The sequence below is a fragment of the Lithobates pipiens genome, unplaced genomic scaffold (genome assembly GCF_037356315.1).
Source record: "Lithobates pipiens isolate NorthernLeopardFrog02 unplaced genomic scaffold, aLitPip1_a1.2 Scaffold_13, whole genome shotgun sequence".
Taxonomy (NCBI): Eukaryota; Metazoa; Chordata; class Amphibia; order Anura; family Ranidae; genus Lithobates; species Lithobates pipiens.
The window spans coordinates 510,897,626-510,918,636 of record NW_027507718.1 but is presented as its reverse complement, the minus strand read 5'-3'; the positions used below and the strand labels follow the sequence as shown (position 1 = coordinate 510,918,636).

At 44.5% G+C, this 21,011-nt stretch overlaps 1 protein-coding gene across 2 annotated transcripts; it reads right to left on the bottom strand.

The window, feature by feature from the left end:
- Nucleotides 1-5,212: 5,212 nt before the first annotated feature.
- TEX261 (testis expressed 261) lies at nt 5,213-19,725 on the bottom strand. 2 transcript variants are annotated; one of them, XM_077478052.1, is made up of 7 exons: nt 19,658-19,676; nt 16,921-17,521; nt 14,420-14,499; nt 13,114-13,267; nt 11,442-11,509; nt 8,192-8,294; nt 5,213-5,914 (listed from the first exon to the last, which is right to left on the bottom strand). In XM_077478052.1, the coding sequence occupies exons 2-7, from the start codon at nt 16,988-16,990 to the stop codon at nt 5,799-5,801; spliced, it is 591 nt and encodes a 196-aa protein (XP_077334178.1). In that variant the 5' UTR covers nt 16,991-17,521; nt 19,658-19,676; the 3' UTR covers nt 5,213-5,798. The 2 variants fall into 2 exon arrangements, with proteins under 2 accessions (XP_077334178.1, XP_077334177.1); XM_077478051.1 differs by having other exon boundaries at nt 16,921-19,725.
- Between the last annotated feature and the right edge of the window lie 1,286 nt (nt 19,726-21,011).

Below are 21,011 nucleotides of genomic sequence, written 5' to 3'. Positions count from 1 at the left end.
AATATAACTGCCTCTAACCCAATGTCCTCAGAAGCACTGTTAGCATATATAAGTTTTACCAAAACCAGGGAAGGACCCACAGGAATGTGCCAATTACAGACCCATATCATTGCTTAATACGGACACCATCTAATAGCAAAAATTATAGCTACTAGAATACAAGAAGAGGTAACACAGTTGGTCCATTGGGACCAAACGGGCTTCATGAAAGGCAGAGAAACTAAAGATAACACCATACGAGCCTTATATATACTCTATTGGATGCAAAATGGCCCAGAAGAATTACCCAGAACAATGCTATCAATGGATGCTGAAAAGGCATTTGATAGAGTGGACTGGGAATTTATGAAGGAAGTGCTGAAAGCAGTAGGTATGGGAGATCGAATGAGGGGATGGATAGCAGCTCTATATGCAAAACCTAGAGCAAGAGTGAAGGTAAACGGTACTCTATCAGGCTGCTTTGAAATACGAAATGGCACAAGACAGGGGTGTCCCCTGTCTCCTATACTGTTTGCCTTGACTCTGGAACCATTTCTGTGTAGGGTGAGAGAAAACAAGGGAATAAAAGGGATTAGAATAGGATCTGAGGAGCATAAGGTATCAGCTTATGCTGATGACCTACTATTCTATCTGTCAGAACCACAGGGATCAATAACGGCACTAATGGAGGAGGTCCAGAGATATGGAAAAGTGTCCAACTTTAAAATAAACATGGAAAAATCCATAATATTACCCTGTCATGTACCCCCATTGATGTCAATGGTAATGAAGAATAACCTTCCTTTTAAATGGGAAAAAAAATCATTATATTATCTAGGAGTATATATTACGGCGGAGGCTAAATCTCTATATGAACTCAATTATGAGACACTAATAACAGAAATAATTAAAGATCTAAATAGGTGGAAGGGTTATTCATTGACATGGTTTGGAAGGATAAACACCTTGAAAATGAATATATTACCCAGAATAATATATATCTTAAATACGGTACCTATAGCAGTGCCTCAGGTCTTCTTTAAAAGAATACGTAAAATGTTTATATCTTTTATATGGAACGATAAAAACCCTAGAATAGCATATGATATCCTGCGTAGAAACAAGAAGGAAGGTGGAATAGGGCTTCCAGATGTCTTCATGTATTATAAAGCAATGTCTATGGTACGAATACTAAACTGGTGCCACGACTCTATAAATAAGGCATGGGTTTCGGTAGAAGAAAGTATGGCGGGCAGGAATTTAGCAGGGGCTCCATGGATACAAGTCACGAATAGAGCTCTATCAAAGTGGACATCACCACTAACACGGAATACGTTAGCAGTATGGGACAGACTGAACAAAAACGAAAAATTTGCCCCACAGACATCACCACTGGCCCCACTAGGAGGATATCCATGGTTTCCACCGGGGGAAGAAAAGGGAGTATTAGGTTCCTGGGGCTCAGGGGGGGATACAAGGTGTTTAAGATACGCTCCATTGGGAAGTTTACTCCCATTAACAGAATTAATATCATTACAAGGAGATATACATATGTCGAGATGGAGATATTACCAAATGAGAGATTTCTTTAAAAAACTAGAACCCCAAGTAAGACCTCTGAGCTCCCTTACGACATATGAGAAGATGTGTATGAAAATAGAAAAACCAAGTAACCTACTATCCCAGATGTACAAATTAGTCCTTAGTGAACAAAAAAGCACAACCCCCTACTTCATAAGAGAGTGGGAGAAAGAACTAAGATGTACATTTAGACCAACACAAATAAAAAAACTTATGGAAATGACGCATGTGACATCAAGAAGTACAGCAATACAAGAAATGTCATATAAGTTCATAGCCAGATGGTACCGAACCCCAGCCAGACTAGCAGAGATATATCCAACAGCGGATGGACGTTGTTGGAGAGGATGTAGGGAAAAGGGGACATACCTTCATCTATGGTGGGACTGTCCAAAAAATTAGGATTTTTTGGGAGGGAGTGGCTAAATGGACAGGGAGGATAACAGCAAAACCAATAGAAATGACCCCCCTACAATATTTGTTTCACGGGACAGAACGATCCATTAAATCTTATAAAAAAGGAGTTACCGTATATACTCGAGTATAGGCCGACCCGAATATAAGCCGAGGCCCCCAATTTACCCCCCAAAAAACTGGCAAACTTATTGACTCGTGTATAAGCCGAGGGTGAGACATGCCTGTCCATCCCTGTGTGTGTGTCCGTCCATCCCTGTGTGTCCGTCCATCCCTGTGTGTCCGTCCATCCATCCCTGTGTGTGTGTGTGTGTCCATCCATCCATCCATCCCTGTGTGTGTGTGTGTCCATCCATCCATCCATCCCTGTGTGTGTGTGTGTCCATCCATCCATCCATCCCTGTGTGTGTGTCTCCATCCATCCCTGTGTGTGTGTGTCTCCATCCATCCATCCATCCCTGTGTGTGTGTGTCTCCATCCATCCATCCCTGTGTGTGTGTGTCTCCATCCATCCATCCCTGTGTGTGTGTGTATCCATCCATCCATCCCTGTGTGTGTGTGTATCCATCCTTGTGTGTGTGTGTCTCCATCCATCCATCCCTGTGTGTGTGTGTCCGTGTGTGTGTGTGTGTGTGTCCGTGTGTGTGTGTGTGTGTGTGTGTGTGTGTGTGTGTGTGTGTGTGTGTGTGTGTGTGTGTGTGTGTGTCCAGCCTACCTGTGTCCCGAGCCTGTGTCCCGAGCCTCCGTCCCGAGCCTTGCCTCCTTGCCTCCGTCCCGTGCCTTGCCTCCTTGCTTCCGTCCCGTGTCGTGCCTTGCCTCCGTCCCGTGCCGTGCCTTGCCTTGCCTCCGTCCCGTGCCTTGCCAGGATCGCCGCTCTTCGTCGGCGCCTCGGCGGCCATTCTAAAATTCAAAAGCCGCGCCTCCGCCTGTGATAGGCGGAACACTGAATTTCCCAGCAGCCTGTGTTCCGCCTATCACGGACATCGTCTCATCCTCGTCCGTAGTACGAGGATGAGCGGATGTCCGTGATAGGCGGAACACTGACTGCTGGGAAATTCAGTGTTCCGCCTATCACAGGCGAAGGCGGAGGCGGGGCTTTTGAATTTTAGAATGTCCGCTGTCTGTCTGCTCGACACGCTGATCGAGCAGGCAGACAGCGATGACTCGAGTATAAGCCGAGGGGGGGCACTTTCAGCCTCAAAAAAGAGGCTGAAAATCTCGGCTTATACTCGAGTATATACGGTATACCACATCTGCTGAATGCAGCTAAAATATTAATACCTAGATATTGGAAGCAGAAAGCATGTCCCACCCTACTGGAATGGAAGGGAGAGGTGGATAAAATAATGGAAGCGGAAAAATGGATATATGTTATAAAAGAACAACAAGGAAAACATGAAGGCATGTGGTCAAGCTGGAAGCACTATTCCCGAGAAATAGAGAAAGAGTAAGGTATACCAGATTAAAATTTTTTTTGATAATCCCTCCCGAGCCTCCCAGAAACCCCTGATAGGGAGAGGGAGGAAGGAAGGGAGAGAGGAAAAATTAAGAAACTGTTGCGCAGACTCGTGTCCTCCAAAAGTACACCGTAGAAGGGGTAAAGGGGAAATATGAAGCCGAACCACAACCTTTAAATTTTGTTGTATGTAGTATGTTTTAAGGTATATGGCAAGCGAATAAATGATGGAAATGTAAATGGAGGGGGGGCTAGAGGGAGGGGGGTAGGAGGAGAGATAACCAATGGTGGAGACATTAAAATAAACAACACAATTTTTAGGAAATATAAAGGAGGGCGGAGGACCTCCCTAAGCACAAAACACAAATAATACACTAAGGGGTCACAGACGGAATAAAAGCACACAATAATGAATAAATGAGAATGGTTTTTTTTTTTTTTTTTTCTCTTATCTTTTCCACATGGGTTGACTCTCCACCAAGTATCCCCCTCTCTTGGGTCACCACCTAATATTGTTATAGATATGTAATGGAAAGTATGTATGAAAATGTGAAGACATTGGGGGACTTATGTAAACCTCAATGCCTCAAGATTGAGTGTAATTGTTTGTTGAATTTTTATTTTTTTTAAAGAAAATAATAAAGATGATTAAAAAAAAAAAAATAAATAAAAAAAATACATAAAACCTGGCCTGTTAGTGGGCCCTGGGGACAGGAATTGAGAACCACTGTACTAGGACAACATTAAGGGCACTTCTTGCATCCAGAATTGTCCTCCATGGGTGCCTATTTTGCCTGCAACACAGAAAAGGGTAGGGGTGTTAGCTACCAGGCTACCCCCCCCCCCCCCCCCAATTCAACACCCGTGCTGACATCAGTCCACTGTTGCACTTCTCTGGGACTGTGAGGGGTCTACCACCACGGGGTTTTCTAGTCTAGTCCCACAATCCACCACCACTACAAGTTATACAAGCACAACATGGGGTCTTGCCCAGCAGCCTACCTGTGCTTGGCTGGTGCCTGCCTCGCCCGTAGTGTCTTACGGATTCACTTCCATGGCCGCCCCCACCCCCCCTGCTCTGGTATTGCTGGATGTTGGTCGGAGAGTTTGTACTCCCAGCCTGGCCCTCCCCCTCCTCCTTGCACCCTGGAGACCCCAGAAGTCTTGGATCGCCAGAAGTGACGCGCACAGCGTCTCCAGCAGCGCCTTGGCATAGTCAGGAAGAGATGCACCATAACAAGCACGCACGGCCCTGCTGCCTCACCCGACCGACCTTACACCCACTGGGGGAACCCGCACCATCCTGCCACTGACCCTCACCAGGAACTGGAAGGAGGTGGACATTGGGTCTGCTCCTCAAAATGCTGCACAGTACCCAGGCCATATGACGGTAAAGGACTCACAGAGCACTGTTTGCTGGCTAAGACCCAGTCCGCCCGCCCACTCTCCTCAGGCAGCCCCTGAGAGATGAAGTCCTCCCTGCTAGATACCTGGTCCCTCAGCAACATGCTCCTCTGACAGAGGAAACACAAATGACTGACCATGGGCTTGAGGGAACCGCCTTTTGAACTGAATGGCAATGCGTTTCCTGTGACGATGGGATAATCTCCATCTCTCAAGGGCTGTCCTGGAAGAGGACTGGGAAATAGAAGTCTGCAGGAGTGACCTCAGTGTGAGGGGACTGTCTGGAGGAATGGGGAGAGAGGTCTGGGGAGTCGTCTAATCCTGATACAAGGCTCAGCACCATAAAGACATATGAAAGAAAAAAAAAAAAACACAACATTAAGAAATAATGAGTTTATTTCACAGGCGCACTAAACTAGTGCAGTGAATTCACAAAGACTGGCAGGGTCCAGTATCTACCATGCTGAAAACACAATTTACATGTTCCTAGTTTCTGCAGAGCTCAGTAAGAAACCAAAAAGAAGAAAAAAACAAAACCTATTGGCACTAAACTGTTAAAAACATCTGGCGCATAGAATCTACCCTCGGTACCATAGATTTCCTTATATTATTTCTATTAGAACCTCCGATAAGTTCACCACAAGTTCTATGAAGTGTCACTTGTGTCCGGGGCGATGGCCGATATGCATCTAATGAGGAGACTCCTCAGCTGCACCCCAGCTCCAGTTTAGTGATGCCGATCTTTTCTTCTGTCCAAGGATATTAAAGGATTTTGTATTGCTGCAGCTTCTCCTCTCTAACAAACTAGAAAGCTTTCAGATGTCTAGAAGGCCCAGGCCAGGCTTCCAGTAGAGGCCACTTTCTATATATTCCCGCTCGTTCTTGTCCGCTCGCTCTGTCATGTGATTCAGCATGGCTGCCTTACACAGGTTTTCTCCAAAATTGTCCCGACAACCAATGAGCCTTAGTATATTTTCTGCCTGCTGGGGAGGATGGCTTCCTTGATGAAAGAGAAGATGACCAGTATTCCCGAGCGCTTTCCTCTTTTACCTTTCGTGAAATAGTTTGACACGACATCATCTGTCAACAGAAATTACAACATCACAATCAGTGTTAGAAATGGGTTTGTCGCCCTTTACCACCGTGCCACATCCCAAACCTGTCTGACAACAAAAACCAGGAGGCCACCAAATTATTCCACAGGAGAAAAAAAAAAACTTAAAAAAAGGCACATCATTGGGCAAAAAAAAAAGTTATAAAATCATACACTTATTAACCACTTCAATACCGGGCACTTTCGCCCCTTCCTGCCCAGGAGAATTTTCAGCTTTCAGCACAGTCGCACATTTAATGACAATTGCACGGCCATATAACACTGTACCCAAACAACATTTTTAGAAATTTTCTTCCCACAAATAGAGCTCTCTTTTGTTGGTATTTGATACCCCACTAGGGTTTTTATATTTTGCTAAAATCAGGAGGCACTGATATGTGGAACTGATGGGCACCAACAGGCGGCACTGAAATGGGCTATGATTGGCACTTTATTGGGCACTGGCAGGGGGTTATGATGGGGCACCGATTGGCAGCTTTTAAATACAGCTGATGGGGCTGTGCTGATAATCAATATGTTGATTATTAGCACAGACCCAACCCCCCCCACCCGACAATGAGAGCATGCCGATCAGCTCTCCCTGTCAGCACGAACCGAGGAATGCCATTTACCGGCACTTCCTGGTTCACGCTGTGATCAGCTGTGATTGGCGACAGCTGATCACAAGGTAAGAAGCCTCTGACAGAGGCTACTTATCACAATCGGAGATGCGGCATGTCAGTCTGACACGCCACGATGCGCGCCCCCACGGGCATGTTATTCTGCTGGACGTCACATGACGCCCAGTGAGGATAACAGAACCACTTCCCGGACGTCAATCTGCTATTGACCAGGCGGGAAGTGGTTAATCATCCCTAAACACTTCCATACCGGACACTTTCGCCCCCTTCCTGCCCAGGACAATTTTCAGCGCTGTTACACTTTGAATGACAATTGCGCGGTCATGCTCCACTATTCCCAAATTACATTTTTAGCATTTTTTTCACACAGATACATGGTGGTACTTTTGGTGGTATTTAATCACTACTGGGGTTTATTTTATTTTTTTTATAAACAAAAGCAGAAAAATCTGAAAAGAAAAAAAAAAAAAAGAAAAAAAAAAAGAAAAAAAAAAAAAAAAGATAGCGTTATAAAATTTTGCAAATAAATAATCTCTCTTCATGAATTTAGGCCAAACTGTATTCCGCTACATTTCTTTGATGAAAATAACCCAAATCAGTGTAGATTTATTCTGCTAGAAAGTTAGAGAGTCCACAAACTACGATATATAAATCTGAAAATGGATCTCATTTCTTGAGGCTCGAAAACAGTACAAACAACACCCCCCAAATTACTTTGTTTTGGAAATTAGACAGGAGGGAGACATGGCGAGCTTTTTGATATTGCAATTTTTTTTTTTTTTTTAAATAGTCACCAGTGTAGTACAGTGTCATCATATAAATTGTGTGGCGGTGACCAGGAGGGACACTGACTGGTGGACAGTATGTTTAAATCAAAAAAAGTAACACTGTACTAATCTGAGGAGGGGGGGTCAGGATTTCTTTTTTTAAACTACACACTATGATTGCTTACAGTAGTGAATTTCACTGCTATAAAGCAAAGATTTTTACTGAAAGTGTGTAATTGTTGCGATTGGCCACAGCTAATCACATGGTACAGATGGGCTGTGATTGGCCTGTCCGTAATATGTGTTCACCGTGACCAATCTCAGCTAGCAACACAATTGAACACAATGAATGGCTTCCTTTCATTGTATACAATTGTGTTGCTAGCTGTGATAGGTCACAGCAATTACATGGGGCCGACAGCTGGCCAGTACCATGATCAGTCATCCATTGTATCCGTTGGACACAGCGGGTGACAGATCATGCCGGGGCACATGGCATGATTTCATCCGTGCCCTGTGCTAGGCCATGTTTACCAGCACAGCGATACACAGACACTGTGTGCATCCATGTGCCGAAAGTCTCAAAGAAGTCTATTGGGGCACAGCAGCTGCACAGACAAAACCTGCTGCTCCCAATAGGACATCTATGCAGAAGCATTGCCCCGCCTCCCCCCAAGGCACCCAGGATGGAGCAGAGCTTTTTTGTTTTGGCTCTGCATTCAGACTCGTTCCGCTATGACCGCTGAGGAGGAATGGCCACATACTGACCCAAATTTTCTCAACTTTTCCCACATATAACTTTTAGACGAATAGGAACTCTGCACGCCAAGTGTTGTCTCCGCTGACATCGACTCACCTCCATGCTGGACTGTAGATGGAAGTACATTTTCCCCTGCAGATAGCGACACAAAGAAGGAAAACGGGACGAGCCATAAGCAGAAGGTGAAGTAAGACAGAACCTAGAAAAAGAAAAACAGGAAACAGGTCATCCCTTTTCATTGTGTCGCAGTACAAAATGGCCTCTCTGTGCAAAACGAGCTGCACAGTGGAGGCAAGTATGACCTTTTTTTATTTTTATTTTTTTATTAACAAAGATCCTTTAGTATGGCTTAAACCCTTTCTGCAGCACACAAGACAAGCATATTGTACATGCAGCCAGACTGCATTATAGTAATACATGAATAAAGTTCAATCGGGCTTCAATGACAGGTTCACCGCACGTAACATGTTTTGCACCCATTAGGTACATTTCCGATAAACAAGACTAAATGGAGTGCTTAGGCATTTCTTTTCCTGTGTTCTTTAACCAATGAAGCAATTTCCATTCATAGTTCACACAACTGTTGTTGGGGGGGGGATCTATATGAGGTTCAGTTCCGGGTACTGAACCCGCATCAGTTCAACCCGTGCAATCAGTCTCCTTGACAGATTACAAGTAAATCTCTGACTAAAACCTTGTGTGTGTCTGCTGAGAGAGGATTGTGGCTGCTCATCCTTGTAGAAATCTCTTCTTTAGACTCCAACCAGCTGCCTTGTATGATATGGTGGACATACTGCTGTGTTAGATTTAAAAGGCTCACTCCAAACCTGCCACTCAAGTAAAACACGAGAGCACACCCTGCTTGCACGGTGGGGGGTACTTACTAAATCTGGTGCAGCTGTACACAGAAACCAATCAGCTTGTTCAATTAAGCTTTGACAATAAGCCCCCATTCACATCATGCTCAAAATCACAGCCTATTGCCTTCAATGGCACTGCCCAAAATCGGTGCAACATCGACCCGATTGCCAAAAGTAGTTCTTCCTGCACTACTTTTGGCAACATCATGACACCCCGAAGCTGGACTGAAATGCGGCTTTCAAATCGTGCAATTTCAGATGAAGTCGCACGATTTCAAAGCCAAGTTCAATGTGAACGAGGACCAAAACCTAGAAGCCAACTGGTTACCATGCACAGCTGCGCCAGTTTTAGTAAATATTTCCCAATGTTTCCAATATCCTGGTCCCAATTCTCGGTACGCGGCTGCATTATCTGCATATTCCTAGGACGGTCGCCAAACTAAGAAGCCCATTTACAAGCCGTTTAAAAAGTGGTTATAAACCCTGTACAATCACTTATTTACAGGTAAGCCAATAATAAGGCTTACCTGCAGGTACCATGAATTTCTCCTTGGAGTTTAGGAGATACTCTATTCGCATGCGCAACATCATCGGCACACTCGCACTACCGAAGAAACGGCTCACTCGTGCCGTTTCTTCAGGTGCTGTGCCCTGACCGGAAGCTCCTGCGAGCATGCACGGGAGTGATGTCATCGCGGCTTCATCCAATCACAGTGGCGAAGCGCGCAAACCTGGAAATAACTTCGGGACGGCATGTCGCCAGTCACAGCGGTGTGCGAGGAACGCTGCAACAGCATCGCTCTAAAGTATTTCCTAATGAGAAGGTATGCGATGCATACTAGCTCATTATGCCTTTATCTTGCAAGTGTTTTTTTTTTTTTTATCTGGGCTTACAAGCACTTTAACAGAAAGCTGGGCTGACTGTAAAACATGGCTGCCCTCTTTCAAAAATGCTAGTTGCCACATCCTCTGTGCAGTGTTGCTGTGCCTTCCACCTACCGTCCTTGATAACTATGTAAGGTAGAAGAATGAAGTGTGTGCGATGTAAAGTGGAGTTCAGAACACTACTGTGAAGAGGGGGGGGGGGGGGATTGATGTGAAGGGGGTTGAGAATACTACTGTGAAGGGTGATGTGAAGGGGGCTGAGAAGACTACTGTGAAAAGAGGGACTATGATGTAAAGGTGGGGAATTGTGATATGCAGAGAGGGGCTTAGGACATTGATATAAGTTCGCCATTCTTATATAAGAGGAGAGGGGGCTGTGACGTGAAGGATCTCACTCATCACAAACATGCGATTCGGACCTTCGCCGAAATACATTTTACTGATCGAACCTCCATGAATTTTAATTAAAATACCCCCACTCTAAACCCTTATGGTTTTTAGAACCCCACTCTCAGGTTCCCCCCATTCATACACCGCTTCTAATGATAACATACATTCTATATTTGCTGTGTTACTACATACACCTTTGTTACTTCGTTGGACCACAACTCTTGCCTTGTTCACAATTTACCGTATATACTCGAGTATAAGCCGAGATTTTCAGCCCCTTTTTTTAGGCTGAAAGTGCCCCCCTCGGCTTATACTCGAGTCACCGCCGTCTGTCTACCCGATCAGCGTGTCGTGCAGACAGACGGCGGCCATTCCACTATTCAAAAGCCGCGCCTCCCTGTCTGTGATAGACGGAACACTCAATTTCCCAGCAGTCAGTGGTCCGCCTATCACGGACATCCGCTCATCCTTATACTACGGACGAGGATGAGAGGATGTCCGTGATAGGCGGAACACAGACTGCTGGGAAATTGAGTGTTCCGCCTATCACAGACGGAGGCGCGGCTTTTGAACAGTGGAATGGCCGCCGTCTGTCACAGACGAGAAGAGGGGCGGCGATCCTGGCATGGCCGCCGTATGTGCAGAAGGACACAGGCTCAGGACACAGGTAGGCTGGACACAGGGATGGACGGACACACAGGGATGGACAGGCATGTCTCACCCTCGGCTTATACACGAGTCAATAAGTTTTCCCATTTTTTTTATGGTAAATTGGGGGCCTCTGCTTATATTCGGATCGACCTATACTCGAGTATATACGGTATGTAGTATTTTATACAGTAATGACAGTATGTGAAACGTATTCTTGAACTTCTGTAATCCTGATTTTAGTATACGGCACCATGGCGGTGCAATGCAGTGTGCATGTTTCTGCACGTTGTGCGTAGGGGAGGCCATTTATTTCAATGTGGTTAAAACGCAAAGGAATGCTGACCCTGTTGCAAAATTATACAGCACCGAACCGAGAGGCATAATGGCACCACTGCATATCTGCTAAAGGGTAGCTCATTTCTGTACGTGTCAGGAAAGTGCACAATTTTGCATGTGTGAGTGCAAAAGTAGCCTAAGAAAAAAAAAAAAAAAAAGAAAAGAAAAGAAACTGAATGAACCAACTACCAGCCATTTTGAGTAGACCGGCTACAACAACATACCTCTGAGAAAGGGTAGTACTCTTCAGCAAAATACTGGAAAGCCAAGTAATGATTCAGCACCACCAGCACTGTAAAAAAAGACATGGAAAGGTTTAGCTGTGGGACAGATCTAATATAACATTCTATCCGGTACCTGAGGAGGTCACAATAAGACGACCGAGGTTTGTGTCTGCTGGATGTACAAAAGACACCATCCAAACATCATGTATATCACTCAAACTTATCACTAAATAAAAAGATAAAACAGAGAGAAGATTGATAAAAGGTGATACAGTGACTGGAGCTGTGTGTATTACTTACTAGTTCGCCATACCTGTCAGTCAGAGGCCTTATTTCCAGTTAGTTTTTCTAATGGCAATGATATGGTGTAACACCACAATGGCTGCGGGTAGAAGGATAGGCTACAGAAAACCAAAGCCAGTGTAGATGAAGAATATTGTGCTCACCGACAGATCCCAGCCACTGTGATAGGTAATCACGATGATCACATGACCAGGAAGCCCATGTGACAACTCCATCGGGAATGGGTTATGGGGTGGAATGCTGGAACACATGGTGGCTTTTTATTGTTGTGCGCGGTTTCCTGTTGCAGATTTTCCCTTCACTTCCTAAATGGTAAAAAGTTGTCCTCAAAACAGAAAACAAGGGAAAATCTTGCTAATGGAGATTCAGATACCAGGAAAACCTGACGGGGTCCTAACCTTTCCACGTGCTATCCACATACTAAAAACTAAGTTTTGGGTATACACACACTTTAAAGACTTTTGTGTCTTAAAGTGATAAACCACTTCAGGTCCGCCCCATAGCAGTTTTACTGCTACAGGACAGCATCTGTGCACCAGATATAGATAATATATATATATATATATATATATATATATATATATACACACACACACACACACACACACAATCTGGCTCTTCCAGGTAGGGGGGCGGATATGTGTGGCACTGGCGGTTTGCCTTTTTTTTTTTTTAAGAAACAGGTCATACTTACCTGCTCTGAGCAATGTTTTTTGCACAGAGCAGCCCCAATCCTCCTCTTTTTGGGTCCACCACTGGGGCTCCTGGCTCCTCCCTCCTGTCCAGCACCCTCAGAGCTAGCAGCTATGCTATGGGGGCACACAAAAGACTCGCTCCCGAGCTGCTGCATGTCCATTAACACACACAGAGCCACAGCTCAGCCCCATCCCCTCTCTCTTCTCATTGTCTCACTGGCTGTGATGGTCATGGCCACCACTGTTGTCTAAGCCAATGAAGAGGGAGAGCCAAGGATCCTGTGCATAGTGCTGGATTGCAATGGGGCTGAGGCAAGTATTAGGTGGGGCGGGGGGGAGGCTGCTGCACAGAGAAGGTTTTTTTTTTTACCTCATGCATAGACGGTAAAAAGTCTTGAACCTCTAGAACAGGGGTAGGCAACCTCAGCCCTCCAGCTGTTTTGAAAAGTCCCATCAGACATTGCAAGACTCTAAGCAATCACAGACATGACTCCTAGAGGCAGAGGCATGATGAGATTTGTAGTTTCACCCGCCACAGCTGGAGTGCGGAGGTTGCCTACCCCCGGGTCTAGAACAACTTTAAGTTGGGGTGACCAAAATACATAAAGTCATAAGAAAACAAACCATCCAGTTCCGATGAAATCTAAGCTTTCTGTAACAGAAAAGACACTTACCGCACGAGAGTATGAAGTTGGGAGACGTCAGCATGATAAAAGGGAACGTCTGCAATAACCCGAAATACACCACATTGGTGAACAGCCCCACACCGATCATGATCCCGGGGAACTTCTCAAAGAAATACAGTCCAATCAACGCACCTGTAGAGAACTGACAGAAACCCGCCATGGTCAATGCTGACCTCACATTTACAAGAAATCACACAGCAACTAGAGTTCTGTTCCTTATTCAATGTAATAACCCTAAAGAGTAACTCCGCCTTTGTTGAGTAAAAACCAATCCCCTCTGGGTGATCTGTATACATATAATAATTTAAATTATATATATATATATCAGATTTCTACCTCTTTCTGCTGTGAAGTGAATAGAGCTAAGGGGCCATCACAGGTCCTCATCAAGAGTACCGACAATTCTCACCCTTTCCATTCACTTTCTCCATTAATAGAAATCATATTAGAGCTTCTATGAATGAAAAGCAATCTATGAATAGAGGGGGCAAACCTTTCAATCATCCACCTGCCCTACATTCATAGATCCTGTTCCATGCATAAAAGCTGTAGTATGATTTCAATGAATGGAGTGGGGCAGAGGGGTCAGGCACTCTTGATGAGGACCTGCGATAGCCCCTTAGTTCTTTTAAACCTTGCACAGCAGAGATGGGGCGGGCCATGGATGGTGGAGGATTTCAAACAACATAATAGGCAACAGCACAAGGGACACATCCGACTCCCTCTAAGCTATGCCCTTTGTGCTGATTTTTCTGTTTTCTGATTATGGCTGCAATTGGGCTTTAAGGACATTTAATTTCCCTGACATGTACGTGCTGTACCATGTACTTGTATGAGAATGTATCCTGCTCTCTTTGTATAAAATCCCTGGTATTCCTGCCCCAGTCCCTCTCCTCTAACTTCCTATTTAAAACTGACCAAGTTAAGCAGGAGAGCAGTGTAGTCAGTTTTCTGGCTGTGCTGGGAACTCAGCCTGTTCTCCTCCAATGATCAGACTTCTGCCAACACCACGCCAGCGCTCCTCCTTCCCGCCCCGAAAGCAAAAAGCTTACTCTGGAGTCACTCAAGCAGGCACAGAGCTCTGTGGGTCCATTCAGGCTCAGCCTGCCTGTCCCCTCTGCCTGTGATTGACAGCAGCGGGAGCCAATCAGCAGTGCGAGTTCCTGGAGTGGACATTGCTGGATCGGGGGGGGGGGGGGGCTGCTGTGCACAAGGTTTTTTACCTTCATGCATAGAATGTTCATGACGCACATATAATAAGGCAGAATACTCACATGTACCAATTTGCACTCACCCAAATCATGTACTTTATAATCCTGCTGGTGGCAACAGTATACTCCTCTATTAGCTCCGCTAGATAGTACAGGCCGGCAGCTGTAATGACAAGAGCAGACACATTACTCAGCGTCCTAACATAGATCCTAATCCAATCACTAAAAAAATTCATAAAAATGCCTAATCTTTGTAAATCTGCAGTTTTCATTACAATAATATCTGGGGATCCTGCCGTGAAGGACTTTAGTCAGCCTGGAATGGTGAGAATTGTGTGTGTATGGTGGTCTCTGGCCGACCGACCTCGATGTTTGCATAGTATTATGTGAAGCTATATTCAAGCTCAACGTTTAGGTGTCCAAGTATTTCTCTGGCAGGAGCGTGTGAAAAGGACAAGCCTAGCAATGTAAACAAAGACTCACCCAAGCTTGAGCGACTGTCTTTATTCAGACACTTATGAGGCAACAACGGTCCCCGGATTGTGTTCCTGCGTTCTCATCCTTTGACATGCATCCCTGGTAGAGACTCCATTACCATTTATGCATTGCGGGTTACTGTGGTGTAGGGATGAGCTCCGGCTTGTTCGCACACTCCACGTGCAGAGCCCGCCAGGAAGTCGGTGCAGCGCTAGTCACAGGCAGCGAGACATTGCCCTGATGCGCGGCTGCAGAGATCAGGCAATGTCTCACTGCCTGTGATTAGCGCTGCACTGACTTCCTGGCGGGCTCTGCACGTGGAGTGTGCGAACACGCCAGAGCTCATCCTTATTGTAGTGTGTGCTGCTCTGCAGTGCCATTCATTAACGGCACTCCAACGCAGATGCAGCACACCAAAATGCACTACCATGCGTTGTGGTGTACTGCATTACATAAAAAAAAAAAAAAAAAAAAGAAGAGCTGCGGCCGTGACAGTGAAGCATCCCCCTCAATCTCTGCATCCATTCACAGAACTCCCTCTGTTCTTTTCATAGAATAAAAGGCGTATGATTGGACAAGGGGAGATGTTATCACTTACCCCCTCCTCACTCATTCTTTGGGAAACAATGTTTTTTGTGAATGGATGAGGGGAGGAGGGATTGATGGGTGCTTCACTGTCACAGCTGTGGCTCTTCACTCCAGCAGTTCCATAAGTATAGTGCGACTTGCAGGATCTGGCATCCGATCATCTATATATATAAAAAAAAATATATAAAAATTTAACGTAAACTACTTGGACCAAGGATAATCTTGAACAGAGGTAATTTTATTGGTTACCACCCGCCGTATAGTACAATGAGGGTCGGGGGGGGGGGGATCCCCTCATCATATGAGGTTGCCCCAGCGTCATTGCTCTCGCGTGCCCGCGGGGTGGCGATCGCAGTCGTGCCGTGTTCCTAGGACACGGTGCAACCCCAGTCTGGGTAAAGAGCGGATGGCGTGGCTCTTTACCCATGTGATCCAATCACAGCTCGTCAAAGCGTGAGGAGAGGAGAGCCGATCAATGGCATTTCCTCACAGGGGAGACTGTACAGGTAATCAGGGCACTGATCATCAGCGACATCAATCGGTGCTACCTCATCGGCATAAATCAGTGAAGGCGAAACATTACTGAAAGAAACTAAGAAAAACTTTTTTCTTCAAAATTTTGGGTCCTTTTCTTATTTTATTTTTTTTAAAGCAAAAAAAAAAAAATGAAAGACCCAGCTGTGATTCAAGAAAACTCTGTAAGGTGAACTTACACCGGACCCCCTCCTCACTCCCCCTTTTCCACTATCCTGGAGCGCCGCAATCTCCGGTTCTAAGCCCCGGTATATCTGCATCAGGTGTCCGGGGCTTAGAAATCCCCCGAGCCGAATGTCCAAAATGTCCCTCATCAGGAGGGACGTTTTGGAGCATTCCAATTGGTCAGCGTCACCGTCACATGGGCGCATCAACCAAGGACAGGGGACAGCAGTCAGTCTGGGGGGGGGGGGGGGGTGGGGGGAGTGTTAGATGTACTAGCAGATTTAGATTTAGATACAAACTGAAGCCAGACTCCAGCTCCACCATACAGTTACAGCAGTTTTTTTTCCTTTTGGGATAAAGGTTTAAATGAAGCTGATCATTGTAAGTACCCCTGCCAGTGTTAAGTGGTTTTTCTCCTCTGTGTAAACTGATACATTTTGCTGGAGAGCTTGAGTTTGTTTGTTTTCTTTTGGCTGGATCACCAGATGAAAAAATAGAAGAAATAGGTAAACAAAAAAAAAAAAAATGAATGCAGCCATCTACTCATTAGTAAGCTGCAATATAAATTTTTTTTTTTTTTACTTTTGGGTTTAATACCGCTTAAACAGAGATTACAACGTCTGGCCATACACAGCAGAGCCGGGAACAAAATTGCAGACACTTCTCTATACAGAATATTATCTGAGTAATCAGGTTCTGGAAACATCCCAGACCTGAGTTTACCCAGACAACAAATACAGCCAGAACTTCTGCTATGCTGGGAGAAAAGGAGGAAGCAATCAGAGAGAAGTCTGCTGGGCAGAGACGTCACAAAACTCACCTATCGCCAGCGTGACAAAGGCCACCTGAATAAACAGGGACAGCCAACTGAGCAAATAGATAAACCACATCTTGCTGGATGTCTGCCGCCCCAAATAAACCTCGACGGTCCTCCACACCACCCGCGTGTGCTGCTTCTTCCTCCGTGGGTCCCCTTTACACGTGCCCTCTCACGTCTCTAAAACCCTTTCTTGGAAAAACAGATTCTATTTCCTATCAATCTTTTTTTGCAAGTCTCACAATATGAGCAGCTGACTGCAAATCTTCACTTTGATCAAAGTCAGTGGAAATGTCTCAGACACTTTCATAGAAGTTTCCCAACCCACTGTGAGCCCTCTGGCCACCTTCAGTTCCCTTCTTTCTGATGCAGATTTGCTTCCAAAAAAAAAAAAAAGCTGCAGTCCAGTTACAAAGTTCTTCCCGGTCCAAGCAAGTCACCAGCAGTCCAGTACAAAGCTCCTTCTGGTCCCAGCAAGTCACTAGCAGTCCAGTACAAAGTTCTTCCCGGTCCCAGCAAGTCTTCTCCAATTCCTCCCTCAACGGTCAGCGAACCTCCCAGGAACTTTCTTTAATCCAAACTTCCAATTCTTCCACAGCAGTTCCTGCAAATCATATCAGAAAGTCAGCCCCCCCCCCCCCCCAGGAGGTATCACAGGAAGTTTAGATATCCTACTGGAAGACCCCCCTGTCCTCTCTTTGCTAGAATTCTTCACTACTGTAAGAAAAAAAAAAAACTTCCAGCCAACGCAATTGAAGCCTTATGTAAAGCTAGCCTGAAATTCTCCTACACGTCCCTCTCTGAATGATTGCTCCCTGCAATGTCCAAAACCCAGAGATCTAAATGGAAGTCCTCTGCTTGTTATAAATCTTCACGAATGTCAACAATTCTTCCAGATCACATATAAAGCTCGCCTGGAATCCTCCTGCACATCTCCCCCCCTGGATATTTGAAGCAAACTCCCAGTAACGTCCTAATGCGAGTCCCCCGGGTATCTAAATGGAAGTCCTCTGCCTAAGTCTTTACCGTCAGAAAAATCTTCCAGGTAGTGAAATGCAAGTCTTATATATGGCTGGCTTGCTTCCGCAACAGTCCTTTCAAGTCCCCCTCAGATCGAAATACAATCTCCCAGTGATATCCTCACATAAGTCCTTGTACTGTTTCTGGGACCCCCCTCCCCCCAGATATCTTAATGGAAGTCTCACTGAACACTTACTCTTCACTGAAGTCAGAAAATCTTCCAGACAAATTTTAATGCAAGTCTTACATAAAGCTCACCCCGGGCACGTCCCCCTAGGTATTTGCAGCAAGCTCCCAGTAACCTGCTAAAGTCTTAATGGAGGTCCCTACAGCCCCTGCCTGCTAAGATGCAAGCAAATCTTCCTGTTAGTTTAATGTAAGTTCTATATAAAAGCAAGCTGGAAGTTTCCCCAGATATTTGAAGTGACCTCCCAGTAGTGAGAGTCACCCCGATCTGCCAGCTAGCTAAATGCAAGTCTTATGTAAAAGCTTGCCTCCAACAAGTCAACCAGATATTTGCAGCAAGCTCCCAGTGATGTCCTAATGCAGGCCAATCCTAATAGAAGTCACCGGCCCCCCGTCTGCTTTAGTACAAGCAAATCTTCCAGCTAATTTATTGCAAAGCCTATGTAAAGCAAACCTGAAGTTTCCTGGAAGCCCCCCAGATATTGGAAGAGAGCTCCCAGTAATGCGAGTCACCCCGATCTTCCAGCTAGCTTAATGCAAGTCTTATATAAAGCTTGCGCCCGGATATTTGCAGCAAAGCTACCAGTGATGTCCTAACGCAAGACCGTTTTATTGCAGGTGCCGTCTGCAGGAATGCAAGCAAATCTTCCAGCTAGTTGATTGCAAATCAAACCTGAAGTTTCCTGGAAGCCCCCCCAGATATTGGAAGTGAGGTCCCAGTAATGCGAGTCACCCCGATCTTCCAGATAGTTTATTGCAAAGCAAACCTGAAGTTTTCTGGAAGCCCCGCAGATATTGGAATTCAGCTCCCAGAATAATGCGAGTCACCCCGATCTTCCAGCTAGATTAATGCAAGTCTTGTGTAAAAGCTCGCCTCCAACAAGTCAACCAGATATTTTCAGCAAAGCTCCCAGCGAAGAACTAATACAAAGACTGTTTTATTGCATGTTCCGTCTGCAGAAATGCAAGCAAATATTCCAGCTAGTTTAATGGAAATCCTATGTAAAGGAAGTCCCCCCGATATCCTAATAGAAGTCACCTGGCGGTCAGAGAACACACCCCCTCCCCCGATACATGAATATAAGCCCCTCTGCTCGCTGATGGGGCCCCTAATGTTCTCAAACGTGGCCCCTGCAGGTCAGACAGTCCTCCTGCAATCCCCCACCCCCCCCTCCTCACTACTTCTTGTTGAGCCCCCCAATGTCCTCACAATGGGCCCCTGCACAGTCCAGACACCCCAATACAAGTGCACCTCACTGCTGGGCCCCCAATATCCTCAAACGGGGCCCCTGCAAGTCAGACAATCCCTTATAACGTCTAATACAAGACCCCTCCGCCCTCACTATTACTCTACACTGCTCCAACACAGCAGGCAGTATACAGCTGCCCAGTCCTCCCACACTACTTCCTGCGATCCCTCCAGCCCATACAAACGTCTTGTGTCCTCTGTGTCACGTACTGGGGCCCCCCTTTACCACCCAGGGCAACCCCTCTTCTACTTTCACCCGGCCTCCCCCCCGTCCAGTCACACCACCATAGAGAGAGTGAACTCCTCCAGGAACCATAGACAGGCGCGGCTAACGGAACTTCCGGCCTGCGCCCAACCATAGAGAGGAGGTTCGCTGTACTATAGAGACGTGGCGTGGGGAAAGTTGGGTGGCGCCATGATTGATTAGGGAAAAGCAGGCTAGTGTGCCCTTAGCTGCGGGCCTGTCCCGCTGGCGGCGATTGGCTGACTCCGTTGCCATAGCAGCGTTTGTTTGCCAGCGAGGCAGCCTTTTCCTCAGTGCTGGAAATGCCGCCAAATCACCTGACAGGGAATCAAAGTTCAGAGAGTGTAGATTGGGATCAGTGCTATCGAGGCCTGAGGAGGAATAATCATAGAATAATACTAACACAACTAGAGAAAATATACTTTATTGTGGAAAATAAATAACCAGCACAATAATATAATTATATATAGTACTGATACATGCATTAGTATCAGTATAAAATATATTATAATATATTAATATATAATAAGGATAATTACAGCACAATAAAAGACTATGAAAGATAATTAACCAACATAAATAATATACAATAGTAATACAAATAAAACAAAAATAATTAGCTACAATACTGATACATAACTATTAATAATACAAAATATTTTTTTGAAAGAAATATAATTACAATAAAATAATAAAGTTTACTATAAAACATAATAAACTATCATTTATTTACCAAATTGATATATAAAAAAAATCATTAGTATCAATATAAAATATATTATAATATATTAATATATAATATAATATATAATAAGGATAATTACAGCACAATAAAAGACTGAAAGACAATTAACCAACATAATATACAATAGTAAAACAAATAAAACATAAAACAAAAAGAATTAGCTACAATATTGATACATAACTATTATTATTATTAATACAAAATATTTTTTTAAAGAAATATAATTACAATAAAATAATAAAGTTTACTATAAAACATAATAAATTATCATTTATTTACCACATTGATACATAAAAAAATGAACAATAATATTATGTTATAAAATATATTTTCGCAATGAAGGACAATTGCCCCATACATCAATATAACCATTCATAATTCATAAAATACAAAAATAAAAAGAAGATCTATTTACCATACTGATACATAACTATTAATACAATTTTTTTTTAAAGAAATATAATTACAATAAAACAATAATGTTTACTAGAAAACATATTAAACTATCATTTATTTACCACATTAATACAGTAAAAAAAATGACTAATAATAATAAGTTATAAAAATATATTTTCACAATGAAGGACAACTGCCCCATACATCAATATAACCATTCCTAATTCATAAAATAAAATAAAAAATGATTAATT